The sequence below is a fragment of the Hemitrygon akajei genome, chromosome 6 (assembly GCF_048418815.1).
Source record: "Hemitrygon akajei chromosome 6, sHemAka1.3, whole genome shotgun sequence".
Taxonomy (NCBI): domain Eukaryota; kingdom Metazoa; phylum Chordata; class Chondrichthyes; order Myliobatiformes; family Dasyatidae; genus Hemitrygon; species Hemitrygon akajei.
The window spans coordinates 43912669-43936640 of NC_133129.1; the positions used below are offsets into that span (position 1 = coordinate 43912669).

Genomic DNA, 23972 nt, shown 5'->3' on the forward strand with positions numbered 1-23972 from the left:
TATAATGGCTTGCCATTGCTTTCAAACAGGCACATCAGTAACGTCACACAGAACAACGACCAAAGGGAAATAGCTGACTTCAGGCAAACCAGAAGAATAATTTTCCACTCATCTGAACATGTCCATGAATTTTTGTACCTCGGGCATAACTGTTGCAGAGATGATCTCAATTCAATGCAGCCTCCAAAAAGTCCCGGAGTACCATGTTCTAGCAACAACTTGAGTGACTTCAGTGCAATAGCACTTTCAACCAACCACAATGAAGAGCTCAATTAGCTCCTTTTAAACAAGGCCTTGCCCATACCTCTTGAAAAATATATAGACATCACCTTCAAAAAGGTCTTTATTTCTTTAACGTTTCAATCACTTTGACAGAAAGTTCTATTTCTTGCTATTAAGTAAATTCAAAAACTGCTTACTGTTTGGCCTCCTCTAGATGGCATAAATATTCATAAGCAATATTCTGATGCCTCCTCTCATCCATCTCTTCAGCTGAGAGTCTTTCATCATCCACAATAGCTGCAAAGACAAAAGAAAAGAAAGGTGCTTTGTTAAGTCGCTACTGGAAGATCTGCAGCATGACACACAAGAATATTGGTCGGGTTGTGCAGGGGCACCATTTCCACAATGCATGTTGCTGGCAGGTTTCCACAAAAGACCAGATCATTACTGAAGATGGCTCAAGAAACTTGTGAACGGCCCCAGTCACTTACCTCCTGACTGCTTGCATCTCCGCCATCTATGACTCAAGTCAGAAATACAAAGGAATGCTCACTTTTCATCTAAGTGGGTCATACAAACATAAGAAATAGGAGCAGGAGTAGGCCAACTGGCCCATCAAGCCTGCTCTGCCATTCAATAAGATCATGGCTGATCTGGCCATGGACTCATCTCCTCTACCTGCCTTTTCCCCATAACCCTTAATTGCCCTACTACACAAAAATCTATTCAACCTCATCTGAAATATATTTATTGAGGTAGCCATTGAGCAGAGAATTCCACAGATTTCCACTCGCTGGGAAAAGTGGTTCCTCCTCATCTCCATCCTGAATCTATTTCCCCAAATCTGGAGGCTATGACCCCTAGTTCTAGTCTCACCTACCAGAAACAACTTTCCCTCCTCTATCTTATCTATCTATCCCTCTCATAATTTTATATGTTTCTATAAGATCTCCTCTCATTCTTCGGAATTCCAGCTAGTACAGTCCCAGGTAACTCAATCTCTCCTCATAGTCTAACCCCCTCATCCCTGGAATCAACCTGGTGAACTTCCTCTGTACTGCCTCCAAAGCTAGTACAGTACATCCTTCCACAAGGAGACCAGAACTGCACACAGTACTCCAGGTGCAGCCTCACCAGTACCCTGTACAGTTGCAGCATAACCTCCCTGCTCTTAAATTCAATCCCTCTAGCAATGAAAGCCAAAATTCCATTTGCCTTCTTGATAGCCGGATGCACCTGCAAACCAACCTTTTGTGATTCATGCACAAGTACTCCCAAGTCCCTCTGTACAGCAGCTTGCTGCAATTTTTTACCATTTAAATAATAATCTGCTCTTTCATTTTCCCTTACAAAGTGAGGACCTCACATTTACCATCATTATATTCCATCTGCTAGACCCTTGCCCGTTCAATTAGCTTATCTATATTTCTCCAAACTCTCTGTATCTTCTGCACAATTTGCTTTTCCGCTCAATTTAGTATCAGCAGCAAGCTTAGACACACTAGACTCAGTCACCTCTTCCAGATCGTTAATGTACATCATGAACAGTTGTGGGACCAGCACCGACCCCTGTGGCACACCACTCACCACAGGTTGCCAACCAGAGTAACACCCATGTATCCCAACTCTCTGCTTTCTATTAGTTAACCGATCCTCTTTCCATGCTAATACATCACCCCCAACTCTATGCATCCTTACCGTATGGATAAATCTTTTATGCGGCACCTTATCAAACATCTTCTGGAAATCCGAGTAAATAACGTCTAGATGAATCAGCTCAACAAATGCCCTCCATATCAATCTCCATACACAAAAAGAGACTCAGTGACCACAGTGGGCACCAAGAGGACAGATTGCATCAATTAATCTCCAAATCTGACAATACATCTATACTGTAACTTTACCAATTAGCACTAGTGCAGTGCAAGTTTTTGGGAATGCAATGAATTTATATTTTGTTAAATACATCTCTTGCCCTTCCGAATTTAAGGGAGACGTCCCCTTGGCACTGTCATACCTCAGTCATGTACCTGCATTATTTATTAGTTCTTCTCCCATCTCCTCCAAAGCTTTAGGCAAGATGAAATTGTCCAAGCAACCCATCTCCTGCTCCCCCCAGTTTCACAACAGAATATGCAGATACTCAAAATCCAGAGCAAAACTAAACGCTGGGTGAACTCAACAAGTCAGGTAGCAGCTATATAGACTCTACATTGGGAGGAACAAAAAGTTGATGTTTCTGGCAAAGAAACAGGACTACTGTACCTTTTAATCCTTCATTTGTGAGAGTGTCTCCAGTCCCGTGATCCTCAATCCAGTACTACCATGTACACACGTACCTGAATGGTCCTATTTGCTACACAGAACACCACATGCTAAAAGCTGTCCTAATCATTCACTCCATATGGAGCTTTAAAATGAATTTCCTTCCTTTTCAGTATGAAAATTGGAAGGTACAGCAACTCTTGGATATCAACATCCAATTTGTACCATATTTCCTTTAATATTCCTCCAACCTTTTCTCTTTTACACATGTACATTAAATATAGCATTGGAGGGAGGGAGACAGAAAATTTGATTGAATGGTGGTGCAACACGCAATGTCAGCAAAGCCAAAGAGCTGATAATTGACTAGAGGAGGTCCATGAGCCAGTCCTCATTATGGATCAAAGATGGAAATGGTCAGTAACTTTAAATTCCTATAGATGATCTGTGTTGGGACCAGCACTCAAGTCCCATAACAAACTCAGCACAACAGCACCTCTACTTTCTTTTTAAGAAGTTTGTGTAGTTTCAGCATGTGAATTGAGCATAGTTGCACAATGGAGAGTATCCCGACTGGCTGCATCACGGCCTGGTACGGAAAGACCAAAGCCCAAGAACAGAAAACCCTACAAGAAGTGGTAGATATACCCCAGTCCACCACGGGCAAAACCCTCCCCCACCACTGAGTGCATCTACAGAGCAATGCCACAAAAAAAGAAAGCATCGTTCTTCATCAAGGACCCCATCATCCAGGCCATCCTCATTTCTGGCTTCTTGAACCATCATGGATATCTTCATTCACCTCAACTGTAAACTAATTCCACAACCTGTGGACTAACCTCCGAAGACTAGGCGACTCATGTTCTCAGTATTATTTATTAATTTGCAGTTTGTCCTCTTTTGCACTGTCAGTCTTTGCGTGCAGTTTTCAATTGACTCTTGTATTTCTGTTCTACTGTGAGTGCCTGCAAGAAAATGAATCTTAAGGTGACGTTGATAATAAATTTACTTTGAACTTCATCTTGCTCCCTGACCTCCTTCAGTTTCAGCCCTCATAATAAGCCTCATCCTTGTATCTCCACCAGAGAACCATCATGATGTCTAGTTCCTCCAAGACTTCCAGTCACATCATTGGCCAGAAATCTTACCCTTCACCCTCCAATTCTTTGTATGCAACATGTCTATTTTGCCTAGTTGTTCTGCCCTGACCCTGCTCTGAAACGGCAGCACTGTATACTCCAAGGAGCAAACTGAACATTAGCTGTCAAAGGCACACTGTTGTCATCCAGTAAACCAAAACCATAAACTTAACACCTGTTTGCATTTTTGAGATGGTGCTGAGAACACAGGGACAACTTATTGGCAGCAAACAAAACTAACTACATTATTCATCTCACTTTTTTCTGGTAAACAATCACTGCAAACTGCAATTTCTCTTTTGAAGTTGAGCTTTTCAACAGCCGGTATGACTTGGCAATTTTGCGGTGTGAACTGAAGTCTCGAAGCTGCAGGATGGTTGTGGTGTGGGACGCACGGACTGAACAGAGGTGGTGGGGCCTGTGCCCGAGAGCAGGGAACGAGTCAATTTTGGCCATCTGCTAGAGCAAACTTGGAGCTGATTCGAAGCAGAGTTGAGGCGCTGTGGCCTGGGCTTGAGAGTGTGTACCAGTGTGGCAGGGCCCGGGTGTGAGGGCAATGAACAACCTGCTGTTTGGCAAATTTATGCACCAGGCCAGATTGAAAATGTCAGGGTGTTGGGCTGATGTCGAGCTTGCTGCCTGAGAGGTTTACTTGTCTCGGCGCTGAACAAGTAACAACCCCTTTGTCTGCAACAAAGGGGTCATGGATAGGCTGAGACTGGCTTTGTGGCTGTGGATTCACTTTCATGAACTTCAGTTCTGAATGTTATTTGCTTACTTTTATTGTTTGCATGATTTTCTGCACATTGTGTGCTTGTCCGACTTCTTTTTTAAAAAAAAATTGGTTCTATTGGTTTTCTTTGTTGTATGGGTACCTGGAAGGAGACAAGTCTCAAAGTTGTATATAGTATATGTACATACGAGGGCTGATAGATAAGTTCATGGCCTAAAGTAGAAGGAGTCAATTTTAGAAAACCTAACATTTATTTTTCCTACATTTACACACTTAGTCCAGCGGTCGTGGAGCATACGGATCCCTTCTTTGCAGAAGTTGGCGTCTTGGACCTCCAGAAGTGGTCCACAGCATGGGGTGATTGATAAGTTTGTGGCCTAGGGTAGGAGATGAGTTATTAACTTCAAACTTCCTGCATTTTCACTCAAAGAGTTGAACTGCACATGCATGTAACGTGAGCTGTATAACTTATTGCCTACCTTAGGCCACAAACTTATCAATCACCCTTGCTGTGGACACTTTCTGGAGGTCCAAGATACCAACTTCTACAAAGAAGGGATCCGTATGCTCCATGACCACTGGACTAAGTGTGTAAATGTAGGAGGGGACTATGTTGAAAAATAAATGTGCCAGGTTTTCTAAAATGGATTCCTTCAAGCTTAGGCCATGAATTTATCAATCACCCTCGTACATTAATATAAAAAATACTTTGAAATTAGGACCACATCCCATAATTGAACATCAAGCTTTTACTTTTAGAGAACACCACCAGCCACAGGAACAATATCCTTTCCATTATTATTCATATCACTTCCTCCCCAAATTCACACAAATTATATCCACCCCCATCCCAGATTCAAGAGCAGTCTAGCTAAGACCATAAGACACAAGAACAGAATTAGGCTATTCAACCCATTGGGTCTGCTCCATCACTAAATCAGGGCTGAACTATTTTCCCTCTAAGCCCTATTCTCCTGTCTTTTCTCTGTAATCTGTAACACCCTTACTAATCAAGAACCAATCAACCTCCACTTTAAAAATATTCACAGCCATCTGTGGAAATAAATTCCACAGATCCATTACTCACTGGCTAAAGTAGTTCCTCTTTATCAGTGTTCTTAAGGGGCATCCTTCAACTTTGAATCTGTGTCCTCTAGACCTAGAATTACTCACCATTGGTAACATCCTCTCCATATCTACACTATCTAGGCCTTTCAATATTCAGTAAGCTTCGATGGGATCTCCCCTCATTCTTCTGAACTCCAGCAAGTACAGGCTCCGAGTTAAAAGTGCCAAGTTCAAAGTTTATCATCAAAGTACAGATATGTCATCATATACAACCTTGAGATTCATTTTCTTATGGACATACACAGTAAATCCAAGAAATACAACAAAATCAATGAAAGACTGCACCCAACAGTACAAACTTCACAAACACAAAAGAAAATAATAATAAATAGGCAATAAATATCAAGAACATGAGATGAAGAGTCCTTGAAAGCGAGTCGACAGCTTGTGGAAACAGCTCAGTGGTGGGGTGAGTGAAGTTGAGTAACGTTATCCCCTCTGAATCAAGTGCCTGATGGTTGAGGGGTAATAACTGTTCCTGAGCCTGGTGGTGGGGTTCCTAAACGTCCTGTCCCTTCCTCCTGATGTCAGCAGCAAGGAGACAGCATGGCCAGGATGGTGGTGGGGGGGTTCCTTGACGACGGATGCTACCTTCCTGCAATAACACTCAGTGTAGATGTGCTCAATGGAGGGGAGGGTGTTACCCGCGATGGACTGGGCCATATCCACTACATTTTGTGGAATTTTCCACTCAAGGGCATTGATGTTTCCATACCAGGCCATGGTGCAACCAGTCAATATACTCTCCACCCCAATATCTATAGAATTTTGTCAAAGTTTTAGATATCATGTCAAATCTTTTCAAACTTCTAGAGCTGCTGCCATGCTTTCTTTAGAATGGCACTTACTTCCTGGGTGCAGAACAGATATTCTGAAATGAAAACACCAGGGAACGTACAAGTTGCTGACCCTCTCATATGCCTACCCTTTCAGTCTCAACATCATTCTCATAAACCTCTTTGGACCCTCTCCAAAGCCAGCAGATCCATCCTTAGGCCTTGGGCCCTAAGTAGCTCACAGTACTCCAAACATGGTTTGGCCAATGCCTTATAAAGCCTCAGTATTACATCCTTTCTTTTATAGTCTAGACTTCGCAAAATGGATGCTAATATTGCATTTGCCTTCCTTACTATCAACTCAACCTGCAGGTTAACCTTTAGGGAATCCTGCATGAGGACTCCCAAATCCCTTTGCACCTCTGATTTTTGAATTTTCTCTGGATTTCTCTTTATTCCTTCCAAAGTGTGTGACCACACTCTTTTCTACACTGTATTCCATCGACCACTTCTTTGCCCAATACCCTAATCTGTCCAAGTATTGCTGCACACTCCCTGCTTCCTCAACACTACCTGCCCCTCTACCCATCTTTGTAGTATCTATAAACTTGGCCACAAAGCCATCAATTCTGTCATTAGCATATAACATGGAATGTCGCAGATCCAACATCGGCCCCTGTGGAACACCAGTAGATAACCAGGAAAGGCTCCTTTTATTCCCACTCTTTACCTTCTGTCAGCCAGAAAATCTTCTATCCACGCTAATACATTTCCTGTAATACCATGGGCTCTTATCTTGTTTAGCAGCCTCCTATGCGGCACCTTGTCAAAGTACAACATTGTATTTTAGTTGCAAGCTATTTTAGTCTGTTCTTGCCTCAGTCAATTTGTTCTGAGGTTCAAGGTTTAAGTACTGGCAAAGAGCTACACAGTACAGAAGTCACCTGTAACCTAAAACAACTTAGGATTTTGGGGAACAATCTAGAATTACTAGATGGGCCGCTCCAGAATGCAATTACTTCCATACACAAGGGAAAGAACTTTGGCTCTCTTTCACAACCAGTTACCGGTAAATGATATCAAGCTAATTGTTAACTTTAAGTCTATAAGAGAAGGGAAGGCAAGCACTTGCAGTTTGGTCACAGATAGCTTGATCCTGAATGGCAGAAGAAGCTCGATGTGTTATAGGGCCCACTACGTTTTTATCTGTAGATGCAATGTGAGTGTTTGTCACAGCTAATTAATAATAAGACTGCTTAATTAAGCCAATTTCAGCAAAGGACTCTGAACAGAGGCATTGATAGCCTAACCATTCACCTCAAAAGCTGAAGTGAAGATAAACTCAAATTTAAAAAATGTGGAATTTAAGACATTACCAAGCAGTACACAGAACTTTGCAAAGATTAACCAGAAAACCTGAGTCAAAAGGGAGAGAGAGCTTGATTGTGTGTGCAATGATCCAAGTTAATGTGCTCACAGTGCATGGGCAAAGGGTGCTAGGAGGGCTGGCTGATGACTCAGGATGAAATGCCTCCATTAGCTGGAATTTCCAAAGGGTGGCGGTTAGGATCAAAATGACATGGGCACTTCAGAAACCTCAGAAGATCATCAGGATGTGTTTAATCAAGAACATGTTCCAATTCAGGTTCAACCAGTTTATATCCCATTTCAATGCTTGCCTCAATGACCACAGCCCAGTAGCCCTTTCATCAACGCAACAAAATGCTTCACAGTTGGTTTTGTTGTGAATCTACTTCAGCCCCAGAGATTACCTGAATACACTTCAATTTTCCTACATCCATGACATCAGCCGATGCAATTTCTCTGGCCCTTCAGTCTGCTCTGAACAACAGAAGTATATACATTAGACTGCTGCCCATTTACTGCAGCTCAGCATTTAACACAATCATCCCATCCAAACTTAGCAAGATTCTGGACCTGGGCTGCTGTTTCTCTCTCTGCAACTGGATCCTCAACTTCCTCATCAACAGACCTCAACCGGTGAGGACTGGCAACATCTACTCCTTCCTGACTATCAACACTGTTGCACCTCAGGGCTATGCCCTTCGTCCCCTGCTCTACTCTCTAATACACGAGTATGTGGTTGAGCGCAGCTCCAGTGTTATATATAAATTCACAAATGACACTCGTTTTGAACAAATGACAGGTGGTGATGAATCAAGAGCGAAAGATACATCAGTAAACTCAAGAGCTGATTGTTGACTTCAGGAAGGGGAAGGAGGGCAAACGTGCAACAATCTACATTCACTCAGTTTTTGAACCAACATGCATAACCTTAAACACTACCTCAGCATAGAAAATACAGTGAACACTTTGCATTGATTGCATGGGTTTTATGCCAGTCATTTTTCTTATATAATTGTTTAATACGTGTTTTTGTTATGTATGTTGCGTATCTAATGTCATGTGCTTGTGATATTGGTGGTCACTATTGCCACTTGTACATGACAGTAAACCCAAATTTCATTTCACACACCACTGAAAACCAAATGACATGAAACATTTTAGGTCATTTTAGGCATGAAATCCTAAATTTCAATAACAAATATGCGAGCAAAGCCCTATTTTAATAAAGGAAATTTTGAATATACAATTATTTCTTTAAACAATTTGTGCCTGACTAGTTAGGTCAGCTGAGGCCATAATGCGCTCTTGGACAAAGGGGTTTCACATCTAAACAATGAGGGTGCCTTCTCTGTTAAGGTAAGCAAAGAGTACTTGATTATTGTTCATTGTCTTTCTTTTAATATTAATATGATAAAGACCAAACAATACAAAATTTCAGAAAGTAAGCCTTCACAACTGCTTAACCACAACAAAAATAATTCAGTATAATATGGCAATCAAAATTTCATTCACACACACACAATCATCATAGATTGGATGCAAACACAGCATTTCACTGTATGTTTCAATGTACATGTGACAAATAAAGCTAACCTTTATCCTTAATCTTTCAACAAGAATGTGAAAGGAAAGTGATTCTGCATTAATTGCCTCGTTTACTTTGAACAATATAATAGTAGGTACACAGGTAATTTTATGTGCAGTGCAAAGATCTATTCCCTTAAAGGATGGTTTCACAAGCACCTGGCTGATACTGTCATCCCCCAGGTTCCAAGCTACCTTCCCTCTAGATCCCCATCCCACATTACTCCAGCATAATTTTATCATCCAGTTTTTCAAAGGCCATAGTTCCCACGATACCAGAAAAATTATTCCACACTCACAACGATGATTACTACAGAACCCCGTTCTCTCTATTGACACATGTGCAAGTCCTTACAAACTTCTGAGAATACTGCAAATGTTTTTCCTAGTACACTCAGTATGGAAAAATCAATAACTGCATTCCACTGGTTTACAGTGCACATTTAACCTTGGTAAGTGTACTGGCTTAGTTTAACAAGTCAACCTTGCAAAGTCCTCTCATAAATATCTGAGGCCTGGTGTTTTAAATGGGTAAACTTTACAACAGTCTGGTCAAGCAAGAGCTGAACAGTCACACTCACAAAATTATAGCTTGATGGCAATGTGCCATTCTTCTCCATCACATCCTTTAAGTGCCTTCTGTCCCCACAGAAAGACAGATACACCAGAGCTGGCAGCTCATTGATATATACAAGGAGAAGGTAGAAGTTCTGGGGATCTTTAGCATTGACTTTAAACTCCATGAAGGTTCCTTGGTGTTATGTTGGAGAATATGTCTTGGGCCCAGCATGCAAGTGCAATTACAAAGAAAGCACAGCAGCCTGTCTGCTTGCTTAGGAGTCTGTGGAGATTCAGCATGACAAACTTCTATAGATGTGTGGTGGAGAGTATATTGACTGGCTGGTACGGAAACACCAACGTATTTGAATGGAAAATCCTACAAATACTACTGAATAGGGCTCAAACCATCACGGCTAAAGCCTTCCCCACCAATGAACACATCTACATGAAACTTTGTTGCAGGAAAGCAGCATCCATCATCGGGGACCCCCACCACCCAGGACATTCTCTCTACTCACTATTGCCATTTGGAAGAAGGTCTCAGGACTCACTCCACCAAGTTCAGGAATAGCTTTTACCTCAACTATCAGGCTCTTGAACCAAAGGGGATCACTGCACTCAAATTCACTTGCCCCATCATTAAAATATTCCCAGAACCAATGGACTGCACAGCCTCTTCATCTCACATTCTCAGTTATTTATTGCTTGTTTGCTCTCCACCCCGATTCTCCAATGCGAGTTGGCTCATTGTCCTTTGGTTTCCATCTCCTGAAGTCAATAATCATCTCCTTAGTCTTGCTGACACTGAGCAAGAGGTGGTTGCTAGGGCACCACTCAGCCAGATTTTAGAGATGTGCTTGGAGATGGTGCTGCCAATCTGAATGGACTTGGGTTTACAAATGAGGAAACCAAGGACCCAATTGCACAAGGAGATATTGTGGCCTTATTGATTAGCTTGAGGGATGATGGCATTAAATGTTGCTTTGAAGTCCTGATGTATGCATCTTTGCTGTCCATATGTTCCAGGGTTGAGTGAAGAGCATCACACCTGCTGCAGATATGATGTTCTGGTAGGCAAATTGGAGCAGATCCAAGTCACTTCTCAGGTAGGAGCTGATACATTTCACCAATGCTACTGGGCACCTGCATTGAGGCAGGTCACCAAGCTCTTCTTGGGCATCAGCATAATTCAACACGTACAAACAAGCTGGATGAACTCAGCAGGTCGGGCAGCATCTATGGATAATCGGGCATTATTCAAGCCTGCTTGAAGCAGTTGCTGAAGTGAGAGGTTCAATCTCACTGAACATTCCAGCCCATTGATCAGCACAGGTCTTTAGTAATTTGTCAGGAACTCCATCTGGGCTGGACACTTTTCATGGATTCACCCTCCTGAAAGCTGCTCACACATCGGCCTCAGACTGAAATCATAGGAAAAGCAGCAGCCCTGAGGATTGGGAACATTTAAAAACTCAAAAGACCCTCAAGCTTATAAAGAAAACCTGGACAGAGTATGAGAACAGATTAGCAAGAAACACACCAGCACACTGTGAAAACTTTCATAGGTACATAAAGATTAATTATGGCAAATATGGTTATATAAAGACTGTAGATTATGATGTTTGACATCTGTAAGAGATCCAACTGTGTTGAGATATGAAATGGCAAAAACATGCACAGAGGAGTCATTGACGATTCAGTAAATAAGACGCCATAAAACATAATCTCTGCAAGTGAACACCACATCTGCAACATGTGGATAAACGAACACAGTCAGCCAAAAATGTGCATGATGTAATTGTTGTTCAGAGGGGAACTAAAGATTTCAAGTTTTGATATTTGGAAAGAAGAGGCTAAAAGGAAAAGGAGGTGGGTTGCACGGTTAATAAGAGATGACATCAGGCAGGATCTTGGCAGGCGGATTGTAGTACAGAACTGGAATCACTTTGGCTGAAGGTAGGCAGCAGCAGAGAACAGAAAACTTTAGAAAGAATTGCTCATGGGCCTCTGAAAAGAAGTTATGAAGGGCATGATACAAATAAGGAAATTATAAGGAAGTAACTCACTGTAATACACATAAAATTCTGGAGAAACTCAGCAGGCCAGGCAGCATCTATGGAAAAGAGTAAACAGTTGACATTTCGGGCCAAGACCCTTCATCAAGACTGGGAAAAAAAGCTGAGGTCAGAATAAGGTGGTGGGAGGAGGAGAGGAAGAAGTACAAGGTGGTAGGTGATAGGTGAAACACGGAGAGAGGGAGGGGCTGAAGTAAAGAGCTGGGAAGTTGATTGGTGAACGAGATAAAGGGCTGGAGAAGGGGGTATCTGATTAGAGAGTAGGAATGGGGCTACCCAGAATGAAAACAAAGGTGTTGCTCTTCCAAGCTGAGTGTGGCCTTGTGCAACAGTAGAGGCAGCCACGGACTGTCATGCTGGAATGGGAATGAGAAGTAGAATCGAAATGGGTGGCCACTGGGAGACCCCAAGACTTCTGGTGGACAGAGCACAAGAGCTCAGCGAAGCGGTCTCTCAGTCTAAGTCAGATCTCACCAAAACGCAGGAGGCCACACCGGGAGCACCAGATCCAGAAGATTATCCCAACAGATTCACAGGTGAAGTGCCACCTCATCTGGACGAACTGTTAGGGTCCCTGAATCATAGTAAGAGGCAGGTGTGGCACTTGTTCAGCTTGCAAGGATAAGATCAGTGGGGAGGGACAAAATAGAAAGGAAGTGATCCCTGTGGAATGAAGAAAGTGCAGGGTAGGGAAAGGTATGCTTGGTAGTGGGATGGCAGAAGTTACAGAGAATTATGTGCTGGACACGTGGGGTGCTAGGTGAGGTCAAGAGGAACCCTATCCCTGTTGGGTGGATGGGTGTGAAATGGAAGAGATGTGGGCGAGGGCAACGTTAATGATGAGGAAGGAAGGACCCTTACTTTCATCTCCCTCACCTGCTTTGCTGTTCCCCTCCCTTCTTTTCCTTCCATGGCCTTATGTGCTCTCCCCCTTCTCCAGTCCTTTCACCAATCAGCTTCCCAACTCTTTACGTCACGCCTCCCCTCTTCCAGTTTCAGCCTTCACCCAATATCTGGTACTTCTTCCTCCTCTCCCTCCACCTTCTTACTCTGACTCCTCTCTTTTTTCCAGTCTTGATGAAGAGTCTCATTCCAAAACATCGACTGCTTATTCTTTTCCACACATGCTGCCTGGCCCAGCATTTTATATGTATTACTTTGATTTTCAGCATCTACGGATTTTCTCTTGGTTGAGAAATAACTCACTAATCATTTGGTACTTTAATTTATATATTTTTCCTTCAAATTCCTGCAAAAAAAAATCTCAGGTGTATATAAAAATCTACTTTGAACTACATGTAGACTCAACAAATCAAATTAGTACAGACAAACTTCTTTTTTCCACCCCTCATTCTTCTGAATTCAGAGATGGGATTAAGAGTAGATAGTAAACCATATATTGTCCATTTGAGTCTGACCATCCCAGGAATGATCTGGGAAATTCTTATTGCACTCCCCCCCCCCCCCCCATGTCAAATGCATTCTTTCATTAGACAAAGAGATCAAACTCCGTGAAATACTTCAGTTGTGGTCTCACCAAGGCCCTGTATTGTGGAGCAAGTTATTCAGTGCAGAGGTGTTGGAATGTTCATCAGGGAGAGCATTCCACACTACTCAGGCATGGTATCTGGAGGGATCGCACAATGAGAATATGTAGGTAAAGGGGTGATCACTTTGATTGGATTGTACTATAGGCCTCTCAATATTCACAGTGAATAAGAATAGATACGCAGGCACACTGTATAAGGGTATAAAGTAATAAAGCTGTAGCAATTGGGTTTTTTTTAAAAAAAAATTTCCCCAGTATTATCAGGGATCACCTAAATGCAAGAGACTTAGTGGGATTTGTAAAATGCATCCAAAAGGATTTTCTGAAGCAGTGTATAAAGAGATATGCAAGTGTTCACAATAAATGTGTTCCAAGAAGCAAAGATGGCACATTTGGAGAACCTTAATTAATAATTGATAGAAGGAAAAAGAAGAAAGTACTTGTCAGGGTACAGGAAAGTGGTATTGAATGAGTTCTCTGATGTTTATATGGAAAATGGGAAAAAAGAATTGTTGAGGGAGTTTAAAAATAAAAAGAGTTCATGAAATGACATTGGTTAACTGAGATTAAGGTGAACCTTAACATTTTTTAGAAGTATATTTAGATGAGGGTAGCAAAGAAAAAGGTCACCACAGGGATCAAAGGGGCAATTTGTGTGTGCAGCAAGGGGATATAAGCAGGGACTTGAATAAATACTTGTCAGTATTCACTAAGGAGTCTGGAGAGTTCAGGAAGGGTTAGAGTTGTGTGCATCAGGAAAGAGAAAGTACAAAAAAATATTGATGCATGTTAGAGTGGTTAAATCCTCAGGACGTGACAGGATCTATTCACAAGAAGCCAAGAGTAGAGATTGCTGGGACTCCAGCAGCCATTTTTCAAAGTTCAAAGTAAATTTACGTCTCCATATACAACCTCAAGATACATTTTCAAGATTCAAGATTCAAAAACTTTATTGTCATTCTAACCGTACATCAGCTCTTCAGGGCAGAATGAGACAGCGTTTCCCAGGAGCAGTGCAATCATAACATAACAAACGCAACACTAAATAATAAACATAACAATAAATAGTAAAACACAACAGCCGCATGTCAGTTAAAAACAAGTTAAAAGTGTCCAAAGCAGAGTCAGGTAGAGCAGCTATTTAGCAGTCTGACTGCCTGTGGGAGGAAGCTGTTCAGTAACCTTGTGGTTTTAGTTTTGATGCTCCTGTAACGTTTACCTGATGGCAGAAGAACAAACAGTTCATGGAGAGGGTGTGAGGGGTCTTTAATGATGTACCGTGTCTTCTGGAGGCATCGACTCTGAAAGGGGTCTTGGACAGAAGGTAGGGAGACCCCAATAACCTTCTCTGCTCCCCTAACCACCCTCAGCAAGGCTTTTTTGTCGGCAGCACTGCAGCTTGTGCAGCCAGGTTGTGATGCAAAAGGTCAGCACACTCTCAACCACGCCTCTGTAGAATGTAGTTAAGATGTTAGTGGGGAGTGATGCTTGTTTAAGCTTCCTCAGAAAGTGCAATCTCTGCTGGGCTCGTTTCACAATCCCAGTGGTGTTCCTGGACCAGGTGAGATTGTCCGAGATCTGCACCCCAAGGAACTTGACGTTTTCTACTCTCTCCACAGTGGAGCCGCTGATGCTGAGGGGCGTGTGCTCAGGCTGAGACCGTCTGAAATCAACGATCATCTCCTTGGTTTTGGTGACATTAAGCATCAAGTTGTTGTCACTGCAGCAGCTCTCTAGGTGTTTAACCTCCTCCCTGTACATTGTTCCATCATTTTTGCTGATGAGCCCCACCACTGTGGTATCATCAGCAAATTTAATGATCAGGTTTCCTTGAATCTGGCTGCACAGTCATGTGTTAGCAGTGTAAACAGCAATGGGCTAAGCACACAGCCTTGTGGGGATCCAGTGCTCAGTGTGATGGAGTCAGAGATGTTCCTGCCAACACGGACTGACTGTGGTCTCTCTATCAAGAAATCCAGAATCCAGCGGCACATGGCAATGTTAAGGCCAAGCAGCGACAGTTTCTCCACTATTCTCTGCGGGATGATGGTATTGAATGCTGAACTGAAATCAATGTACAGGATTCTGGCATAAGTGTCTTTGTTGTCCAAGTGAGAGAGAACTGTGTGCAGTGTGGCGGATATTGCATCCTCCGTAGAGCGATTTGGATGATAAGCAAACTGTAGAGGATCCAGCGATGAGGGGAGGCTGGCTGTGATGAGGCTTGACAAACCGTTCAAAACATTTCATCACTATGGGGGTCAGGGCGACGGGACAGTAATCATTCAGACAGGCTACAACTGATTTCTTTGCTACAGGGAAGATTGTTGAGGTTTTGAAGCATCTGGGGACAATGGCTTGACTAAAGATGTTGAAAATGTCTGTCAGGACATCTGCTAATACATCAGCACATTCCTTGAGCACACATCCAGGGATGTTGTCGGGACCTCCCGCTTTTCATGGGTTGACCCTGGCAAGGGTCCTCCGTGTTTGCTCTGAATCAATGATTGGAGCCGGCTGGTCAGATGTTAAGAAGGGACTGGCTCTCCCCCTTGCAAAGAAATTGTTGAGCCTGTCTGGAAGAGAGGCGTCGCTGTCATCAGTTTTCTGCCTGATCCTGTAGTCGGTCAGAGCTTTAATTCCCTGCCACATCCATCTGGTGTCACCTCTGTCACAGAAGTGTCCATGTATTTTGTTGAGGGCATACTCAGTAAATCCAAGAATGATAAGAGAATCAATGGAAAACCACGGCCAATAGGGCGGACAAGCAACCGATATACAAAAGACAACAAGTGCTGTAAATACAAAAGAAATAATAATAATAACAACAAATAAAGCAATAAATAGAGAACGTGAGATTAAGAGTCCTTGAAAGTGAGTCCAAAGGTTGTGGGGACAGTTCATTGATGTGGGATGTAAAGTTGAGTGCAGTTACCCCAGTAAGGTTGAGGGGTAATAACCATCCCTGAACATGTTGATGAGAGTCCTGAGGCTCCTGTACCTTCTTCCTAATGGCAGCAACATGACGAGAGCATGTCCAAGGTGGGCCTCTAACGATGGATGCTGGTTCCTGCAACAGTGCTCTATGTTGGGAAGGCCTCTGCCCATGATGGATTGGGGCATATCCACAATTTTTTTGTAGGATTTATCATTCAAAAGTTGTGATGTTGCCACAGCAGACTGTGATACAACCAGTCAATATACTCTCACCACACATCTATACAAGTTTGTCAATGTTTTAGATGACATGCCAAATCTTTGTAAACTCTTAAGGAAGTAGAGGTGCTGCTATGCTTTCTTTGTAATGTCACTTACATGCTGGGCCCAAGACAGATCCTCTGAGATGATAACAGAAGAATTCAAAGTTGCTGACCCTCTCCACCTCTGATCCCATGATCAGGACTGGCCATAGATCTCTGGTTTCCTCCTCCTGAAGTCAATAATCAGTTCCTTGGTCTTGCTGATATTGAGTGAGAGGCTGTAGTTGTGGCCCCACTCACCATTCAACCTCCTATATGCTGATTCACCACCAGCTTTGATTTGGTTAGAGAAGTGGTGTCGTTAGCAAACTTGAATACAATATTAGATCTGTGCTTAGCCACACAGTCACAATTGTAAAGTGCCTAGAGCAAGAGGTTAAACACACAGTCTTTGTGGTGCACCTATGCTAATGGAGATGCTGTTGCCAATCCTAATGGACTGGGGTTTGCAAGTGGGGAAATCGAGCATCCAATTGCACAAGGAGGTAGAGGCCAAGGTCTTGAAGATTATTGATTAGTTTTGAGATGATATTATTGAATGCCAAGCTTTAGTCAATAAAGAACATCCTTTAGTATGCTTCTTTGCTGTCCAGATGTTCCAGGGTTGACTGAAGAACCAAAGGTATGCATCTGCCGTGGACCTGTTGTGTCAGTAGGCAAACTGAAGATGTAATTCGCTTCTCAGGCAACAGTTGATGTGCTTCATCACCAACATCTCAAAGCACTTTATCACAGTGGATACAAGTGCTACTGGCTGATAGTCATTGAGGTGGGTTACCATGTTCTTCTTAGGCATTGGTATAATTGAAGACTGCTTGAAGCTTTTGGGTACCTCAGACTGCCAACGTGAGAGACTAAAGGTATCAGTTAACACTCCAGCCAATTGATCAGCCAAGGACCCTATCTGGGCTGGAAGTTTTCCATGGGTTCACCCTCCTGAGGGATGCTCTCATATTCGCATCAAAGACTGAAATCACAGGGTCCTCGGGAGCTTTGGGAGTTCGTAAAGGTTCCTCCAAGTCTTGGCAGCCAAAGCCAGCATTGAAGGCCTAGAGCTCATCTGGATGTGCAGCCCTGTTATCACCCATGTCACTTGATAAGAGGTAATGGCATTCAAGCCCTGCCACATCTCTCAAACATCCTTGATCGATTCAGATTTAGTCCAGAATTGCCAATTCGCCCATGAGATGGCTTTCTGAAGATCATATCTGGACTGCTTGTATTCTGCATCTTGGTTAGCCATGAGGGAGGTACTGAGAAGACCAGGGGATAGTTTATGTTATCCCCTCATTGGAAAAGGCAAGCTGGGATAAATGTGGAAACTATAGGCTAGGGAGCCTTAAAGTGAAGTTGCTGAAGCTGATTTACTGTACATTCATTCACTTGGAAAGGCAAAGACTGAATACACAAATTGAGAGGATTTTTTCCTGAGTGGGTAACTAAGAAAATCAATCAGGGCAAATAGGTAAACATGGCTAATGAGGACTACAGCGTAGAGACATTCACCAAAATGTGTTCTTCAGTAGAAGAATGCAGTTAAAAGGAGAGATTGGATAGATCGGTGTGTTCTCGCTAGAAATAAGGTGACTGGAATCTCTTTCCCAACTCAACAGCAGCGAAAAATAAAAGGCACTGGTTTAAAATGATAGGGGAGAAATTTAAGAGATCTGATGTTTTTCCCCAGATATGGTGAATATCTGGAACAAACTGCTAAAGAAGGTTGTACTATTTAAAAAGGTACTTGGATGGAATATAGAAGGATAACATTGACTAATGGGATTCGTAGAAACTGGCATTGTGATTGGCTTCAACAAAGTGGGCTGAAAGGATCCCAATTTTCCTTCATATGGTTTCTATGACTGATTGCACTATGACAGAGAACATCTGGTAAAAGTGGCCAGGGAGGTCTAACTGTAGGAGTTATTCAAAAATTGATGAGGGTTCAAGAATTATTCTGTCGGACATACAACATTCTCCACTGATGCCCCGATTTTAAACACCACCCAAACTAAGGGCAATTTACAATGGCCTATTAACCAACCAATTAACACATCATTGGGACACAGGATGAAACCAGACCACCCACTGGAAACTCTCACAGTCACTGGGAAACACTGCCCAGACAGCAATAGAGATCCGTATTGAACAGTTACTAGAACTGTGAAGGAGTCAGGCAATTTACTGCCCCAGTGTTCATCCAAAAATGCCCCATGGCTCCTCCCTTCAAAGAAGAAATGCATAATTTCTACCAATTGCAACAATGTATCAATGCATATTCAAAGATCTTTGCATCCCACAACAATTGCCTGTGCTCACTGTTTGTCAATGGTTTCTATCAGTCGACAGATCATTGACTATTAATTTTAGCCAGAGCATACCAACTATTTTCCATTACAATGCTATTTGTGACCATCCTCGGGAGAGGTCACTGAAGGAACACCCAGTTACAAATCACACAGATAAAAGTAATATGTCAAATTCAACCCCCGATCTGTGCTAATTAATAAAGACCCGAGTCAAAAGGTAACCATACTACATTAAATGCAACCAATAAACCAGTGATCTTTGGAGCATCCGAACGGCAAAGGCATCTATGTCAGACTATCGTTCGTTGACTGCAGTTCTGCCTTCAATACTCATCACCAAACCTCAGCCCCTGGGAGTCAAGTCTTCTCTTCAACTGGATCCTTGACTTCCTAACAGACCACAATTAACATGGATAAGCAGCAACACCTCCATTACAATTATTCTAAACACTGATGCTCCACAAGGTTGCATCATCAGTCCCTACTCTACTCCCTGTATACTCACGACTGTGTAGTCTGATGGTGCTCAGTTTGCAATTAATACCACTGCAGTGGGCTGCACTTCAAATAATGATGAGTCAGAGTATTGGAAGGAAAGAGAGCTTTGTGACATTGTATCATAACTACCGCCTTTCCCTTAATGTCAGCAAAACACAAGAGCTGGTCATTGACTTCACAAAGGGGGACAGTGCACATGGTCCTGTCTACATCAACGTTGTTGAGGTTGAGAGCTTCAAGTTCCAAGGAGTAAACACTAGCCTATCCTGGCCCTGTTGATCCTTACCATTTTTCAATTGATGCACCTTAGAAAGCATTCTATCTCAATGCACAATGGCTTGGTATGGCAACTGCTCTGCCTCTGACCACAAGAAACTGTTGAATATTTTGACACAGCTCAGCTCATCACAGGAATCACCCTCTCCCTCTATGGTTTCTGTCTAAATTCTTACTCCCTCAATAAAGACTCCATCCCCCCACCACACCCTTAGCCATTCTCTTACATATTTCAAGAATATTCGTCACAACAGGGAGCACACGAGAAAGGTTTAGCAGAATACTTTGTAGGATGGAGAGTTAAGCAGACTGGGCTCCCACTTTTGAAATTAGAAGTGATACATTAGAAAATTATGAGCTTTGATAGCTAGGGGCATCCTTGCCTCTACCCCGGGTGTCAAGGACCAGGGATCAAAAAAAAAAATCACAAAATAAGGAATCAGCAGACATCATCACAGATTCCTGCAGTCAGTTGGTGAAGTTTGGGATTCTTTTTAAATCTTAGAGGGCCGTAGAGGCAAGGTTGCTGAGCACATTCATAAGAATGACAGATTTTATTATATTAAGGGAATATGGTTTCTGCACAGGAGAGTGGTACTGAGGTAAAAATGGTCTTAGTGAATAGCTAAGGAGGCATAAGAGACTAAAAGGCCTATTCCTGATCCTGTTTCTTCTATTTCTTTGTAAAACTATTATTGAATTTACTTCTTCAAGTCTTTTTGGTAATTCTCTCCAGACTGCAACATACAGCTTAAAAATAATTCTAGACCCCCTTTGGTTCTTTTGCCAAACCATTGTTACCAACTCATCTGTTAATGGAAACAAGTTGCTGTACAGTAAATTGTAGTTGTACAGTAAAATACTCAAGATCGGAGCAAACCAGCCAACCCTAGAACCAAAGCAGTTTATCTCCATTCAATGGAGAGGATAAGGGGGATGAGGTGTGGAGGTTACATGCCCAAAGCTAAAAGGAGATGAATGCCGTAGAACAAAGAATCCACGAACATTATTTTTTTGGAAGGGCTATCAGAGGACTTGCAGAAGTAGGTGAGACAACTGGATTGAAAGGAAAGATATTAGCAATCCCATTTCCCATAACAGAAACCTCCCCAACACAGATTTCCTGCATTACAGTTAATGGCTACTTTGACCACATCCATTCTATTTGTTACATCTTAGCCAATCTCCTACCGTCCCTCCCAGAAGTACAAATAAAAAGTGTTCTAATTTTCCATTTTAATTACAGCAGCCTCCACTTACAACAAACCATCCAACATGTCTGGCCTGCAGAGTACAATGTCCTGACCACACACACATCTCATCCATTAGCATTCTGACTGATACTTTCCTCCCTAGCCTCCATGATTCACTATTATCAAACTTCCTTCTACTTGTGCTTTCTTGTGCATGCTTTTTTTTTTAAAAAAAGCCCCTACTCCCAACATCACACTTAGTAGCATCCAGAAAGCTTTCCAAATTCTGTTCAGTAACTTCAGCACAGAAATGGCCATGTGTTGACATCAAACGACAGGAGTCAGCCTGGCTGTCATCCCTCCCCTCCCCCGCATTAACTGCTCAGATCCTTGTGTGAAAAAAAAATGTACTTATCTAGTTAAACTACAAATGAAACTTGCAGGAAACACAGGAAGCCACTATAAATCATGCACATAAATCAAATTCACTTTTCTACATCTGTTTGTCTCACAGCTCCTGACGGCAAATTTAAGAACATTTAAACACCAGAATATAGATGAAGAAAATCATTCTAAATTATTTTTAAAAAAGAACCACAACCATGCATATTTGGATGCAATATTTAATCTTCTAAATACAACCTATTATGGCTAATCTATAAACCTCAAATTAGAGCCAAAGTAAATAGACCCACCCCAGGGAAGGTCTGCATACTTGCACAAAATCTAACACGTGGGAATAGGAGCTGGCACCAGACTTGAAAACAGTTTCTTTCTTTTCACTATATTCCCTCTGAAACCACGCCATACCATACAATTTTATTTTGTAAAATTAGTCTTCAAAACTTCTGCACAGACTTCTATGTACAGTTTAATCAGAAAACATGCTGCATACTCACACAACATAAATACATCATCTCCATTCAGTCTGTGATCTGAGATTCTGATATGATTCTAGATGGTGTCAGCATGATTGTAGTCTTCCATCATGCAATAAGCTGGTACATTATGAATTGACCACTGATTCAATTGAAACAAACGATGCACATAATTCAGTAACACTGAAGGTTGCTCAAACACATATCTATATTCTTTCTGCAATCTAACTTTTACTCATTAGGTGTTTCTAGCACAAAGTCTCAATGGAATGGACTTGTGACTGTGATACCTTAAAAGGCTCATCAGGCTCATAACACGGGTCTGTTGGTATTGAATTGCTTTTGACTTTATACCAGCCGAGATGGGAATCTTGTTCAAAAAGGATAAAAGACCAGTTTCCATGCTGAATGAAAGTATGACACTGTGCTTAATCCAAGTTGGATGAGGTATGTAACACCGGACCTGAAGGCCTTCACTCCTTGAGGAGTGAACAGGCCCAGGGTGAGAAATCTCAGCGAGACAATGGCTTTACAGACAAATGTCCTCTTCACAACCAAACTTGCCTCCAAAATAAATATTACAGTTCATGAAACCCTTATGTGGAACAATCCACTGCCTCTCAAACAGAGGGAATTCAGGGTCTCAATTTAAAAAAAATACACAAGAGATTTTGCAGATGCTGGAAATCCAGAGCATCACACACAAAATGCAGGGGAAACACAGCCTGTCAGGCAGTATCTATGGAGAGAAAAACAGTCGATGTTTCTGGCCGAGATCCTTCAATAAAAGGACACCAGCACTGACCACTCTAACCTCATATGATTTTAAGTATGAAACTTTATTAGTTCGCACATGTATTACAGAATGCTCAGTAACAATATTGTGGGGTTGCAGCAGTGGAGGAGAATTGCACAGAAGTGGTTGCCTGAACACTTTCAGTTTACTGAAGCTTTGATGTGGACTTCACGTTGTGAAACAGGCCCAGGCGTTTATTATAAACACAGAAAAAAAAACCCAAAGAGTCTGGGCTGCAGGATCTGGTAAGGAAACACTCTTATTCAAGAGAGGTAAAAATAATTCCATCAATTAGAGACTGGAGATGCCGGAATCTGGAGCAAAACAAAAATTGCCAGAGGAGCCCTCAACAGATGCTGCCTCACCCACTGAGCTCTTCCAGCAATTCATAATCACACTCCAGCTTTCAATGGGATATTAGCAAAGGTGTCCATGAAGTCTGAAATTATTGAATAACCTTCCAGCCACAAAAAATCTTGACAGGTGACGCCAGCCACGTATCTAAAGTAGACTTAAAGATTTTGACAAGAAATGCTTATCTTTAATACTTTCAGCAGCAGACATAGAAATATTGTAAGACACACAAAAAGCTGGAGGAACACAGCAACTCAGGCAGCACCTGTGGAAATGAATAAACAGTCTCACTTTTGGGCTGAGACCCTTCTTCAGAACTAGAAATGAAAGGGGAAGACGCCAGAATAAAGAGGCAGGGGAAGGGAAGGAGGATAGCTAGAGTAATAGGTGACGCCAGGTGGATGCTGCCTGGCCTGCTGCGTTCCTCCAGCATTTTGTGCGGTGCTTTGGATTTCCAGCATCTGCAGACTGCAAGAGTCAGTCATCTCATTACCATAGCTCAACTCTTTGCCTGCATCCAGTAAAGATCTTTGCATCTCAACATTTAATTCTTTCTTCAAAATCACTGGTTGTGAATTCCACAGGTTCACACCTCTCAAGTGAAAAAAATTCTCACTTCACTCTTAAGTCTGCGCACCCGTAACTCGAGACAGTGATCCCTCATCTCAGAAAGCCCATATAGAAGAAACATCTGCCCTGCATCTGTCAGAATGTTCCATGTTTCATCTACTACTACCCCCCACAATCCAGGCCACGCCCCCCTCTCACTACTGCCATTGGGAAGGAGAAACATCACCAGGTTCAGGAACTCTTATTACCCTTCGACCATCAGGCTCCTGAACCAGAGTGGATAACTTCACTCACCCAAAACTGAACTGATTCCACAACCTATGGACTCATTTCAAGAACTCTACAACTCACGCTGTCAGTATTATTTTTATTAGTTTGTATTTGCAGTTTGTCTTCTTTTGCACATAGGCTGTTTTTCAATTTTTGCGCGTAGCTTATCAT

General features: G+C 42.3%; 1 protein-coding gene across 1 annotated transcript in view; it reads right to left on the reverse strand.

Moving 5' to 3' along the window:
• iqgap2 (IQ motif containing GTPase activating protein 2) overlaps window positions 1-23972 on the reverse strand; it is a 296840-nt gene that overhangs the window by 264647 nt on the left and 8221 nt on the right. The window contains 1 exon segment of the mRNA XM_073048258.1: window positions 420-519. Within this exon segment, the coding sequence (XP_072904359.1) occupies window positions 420-519 (100 nt within the window).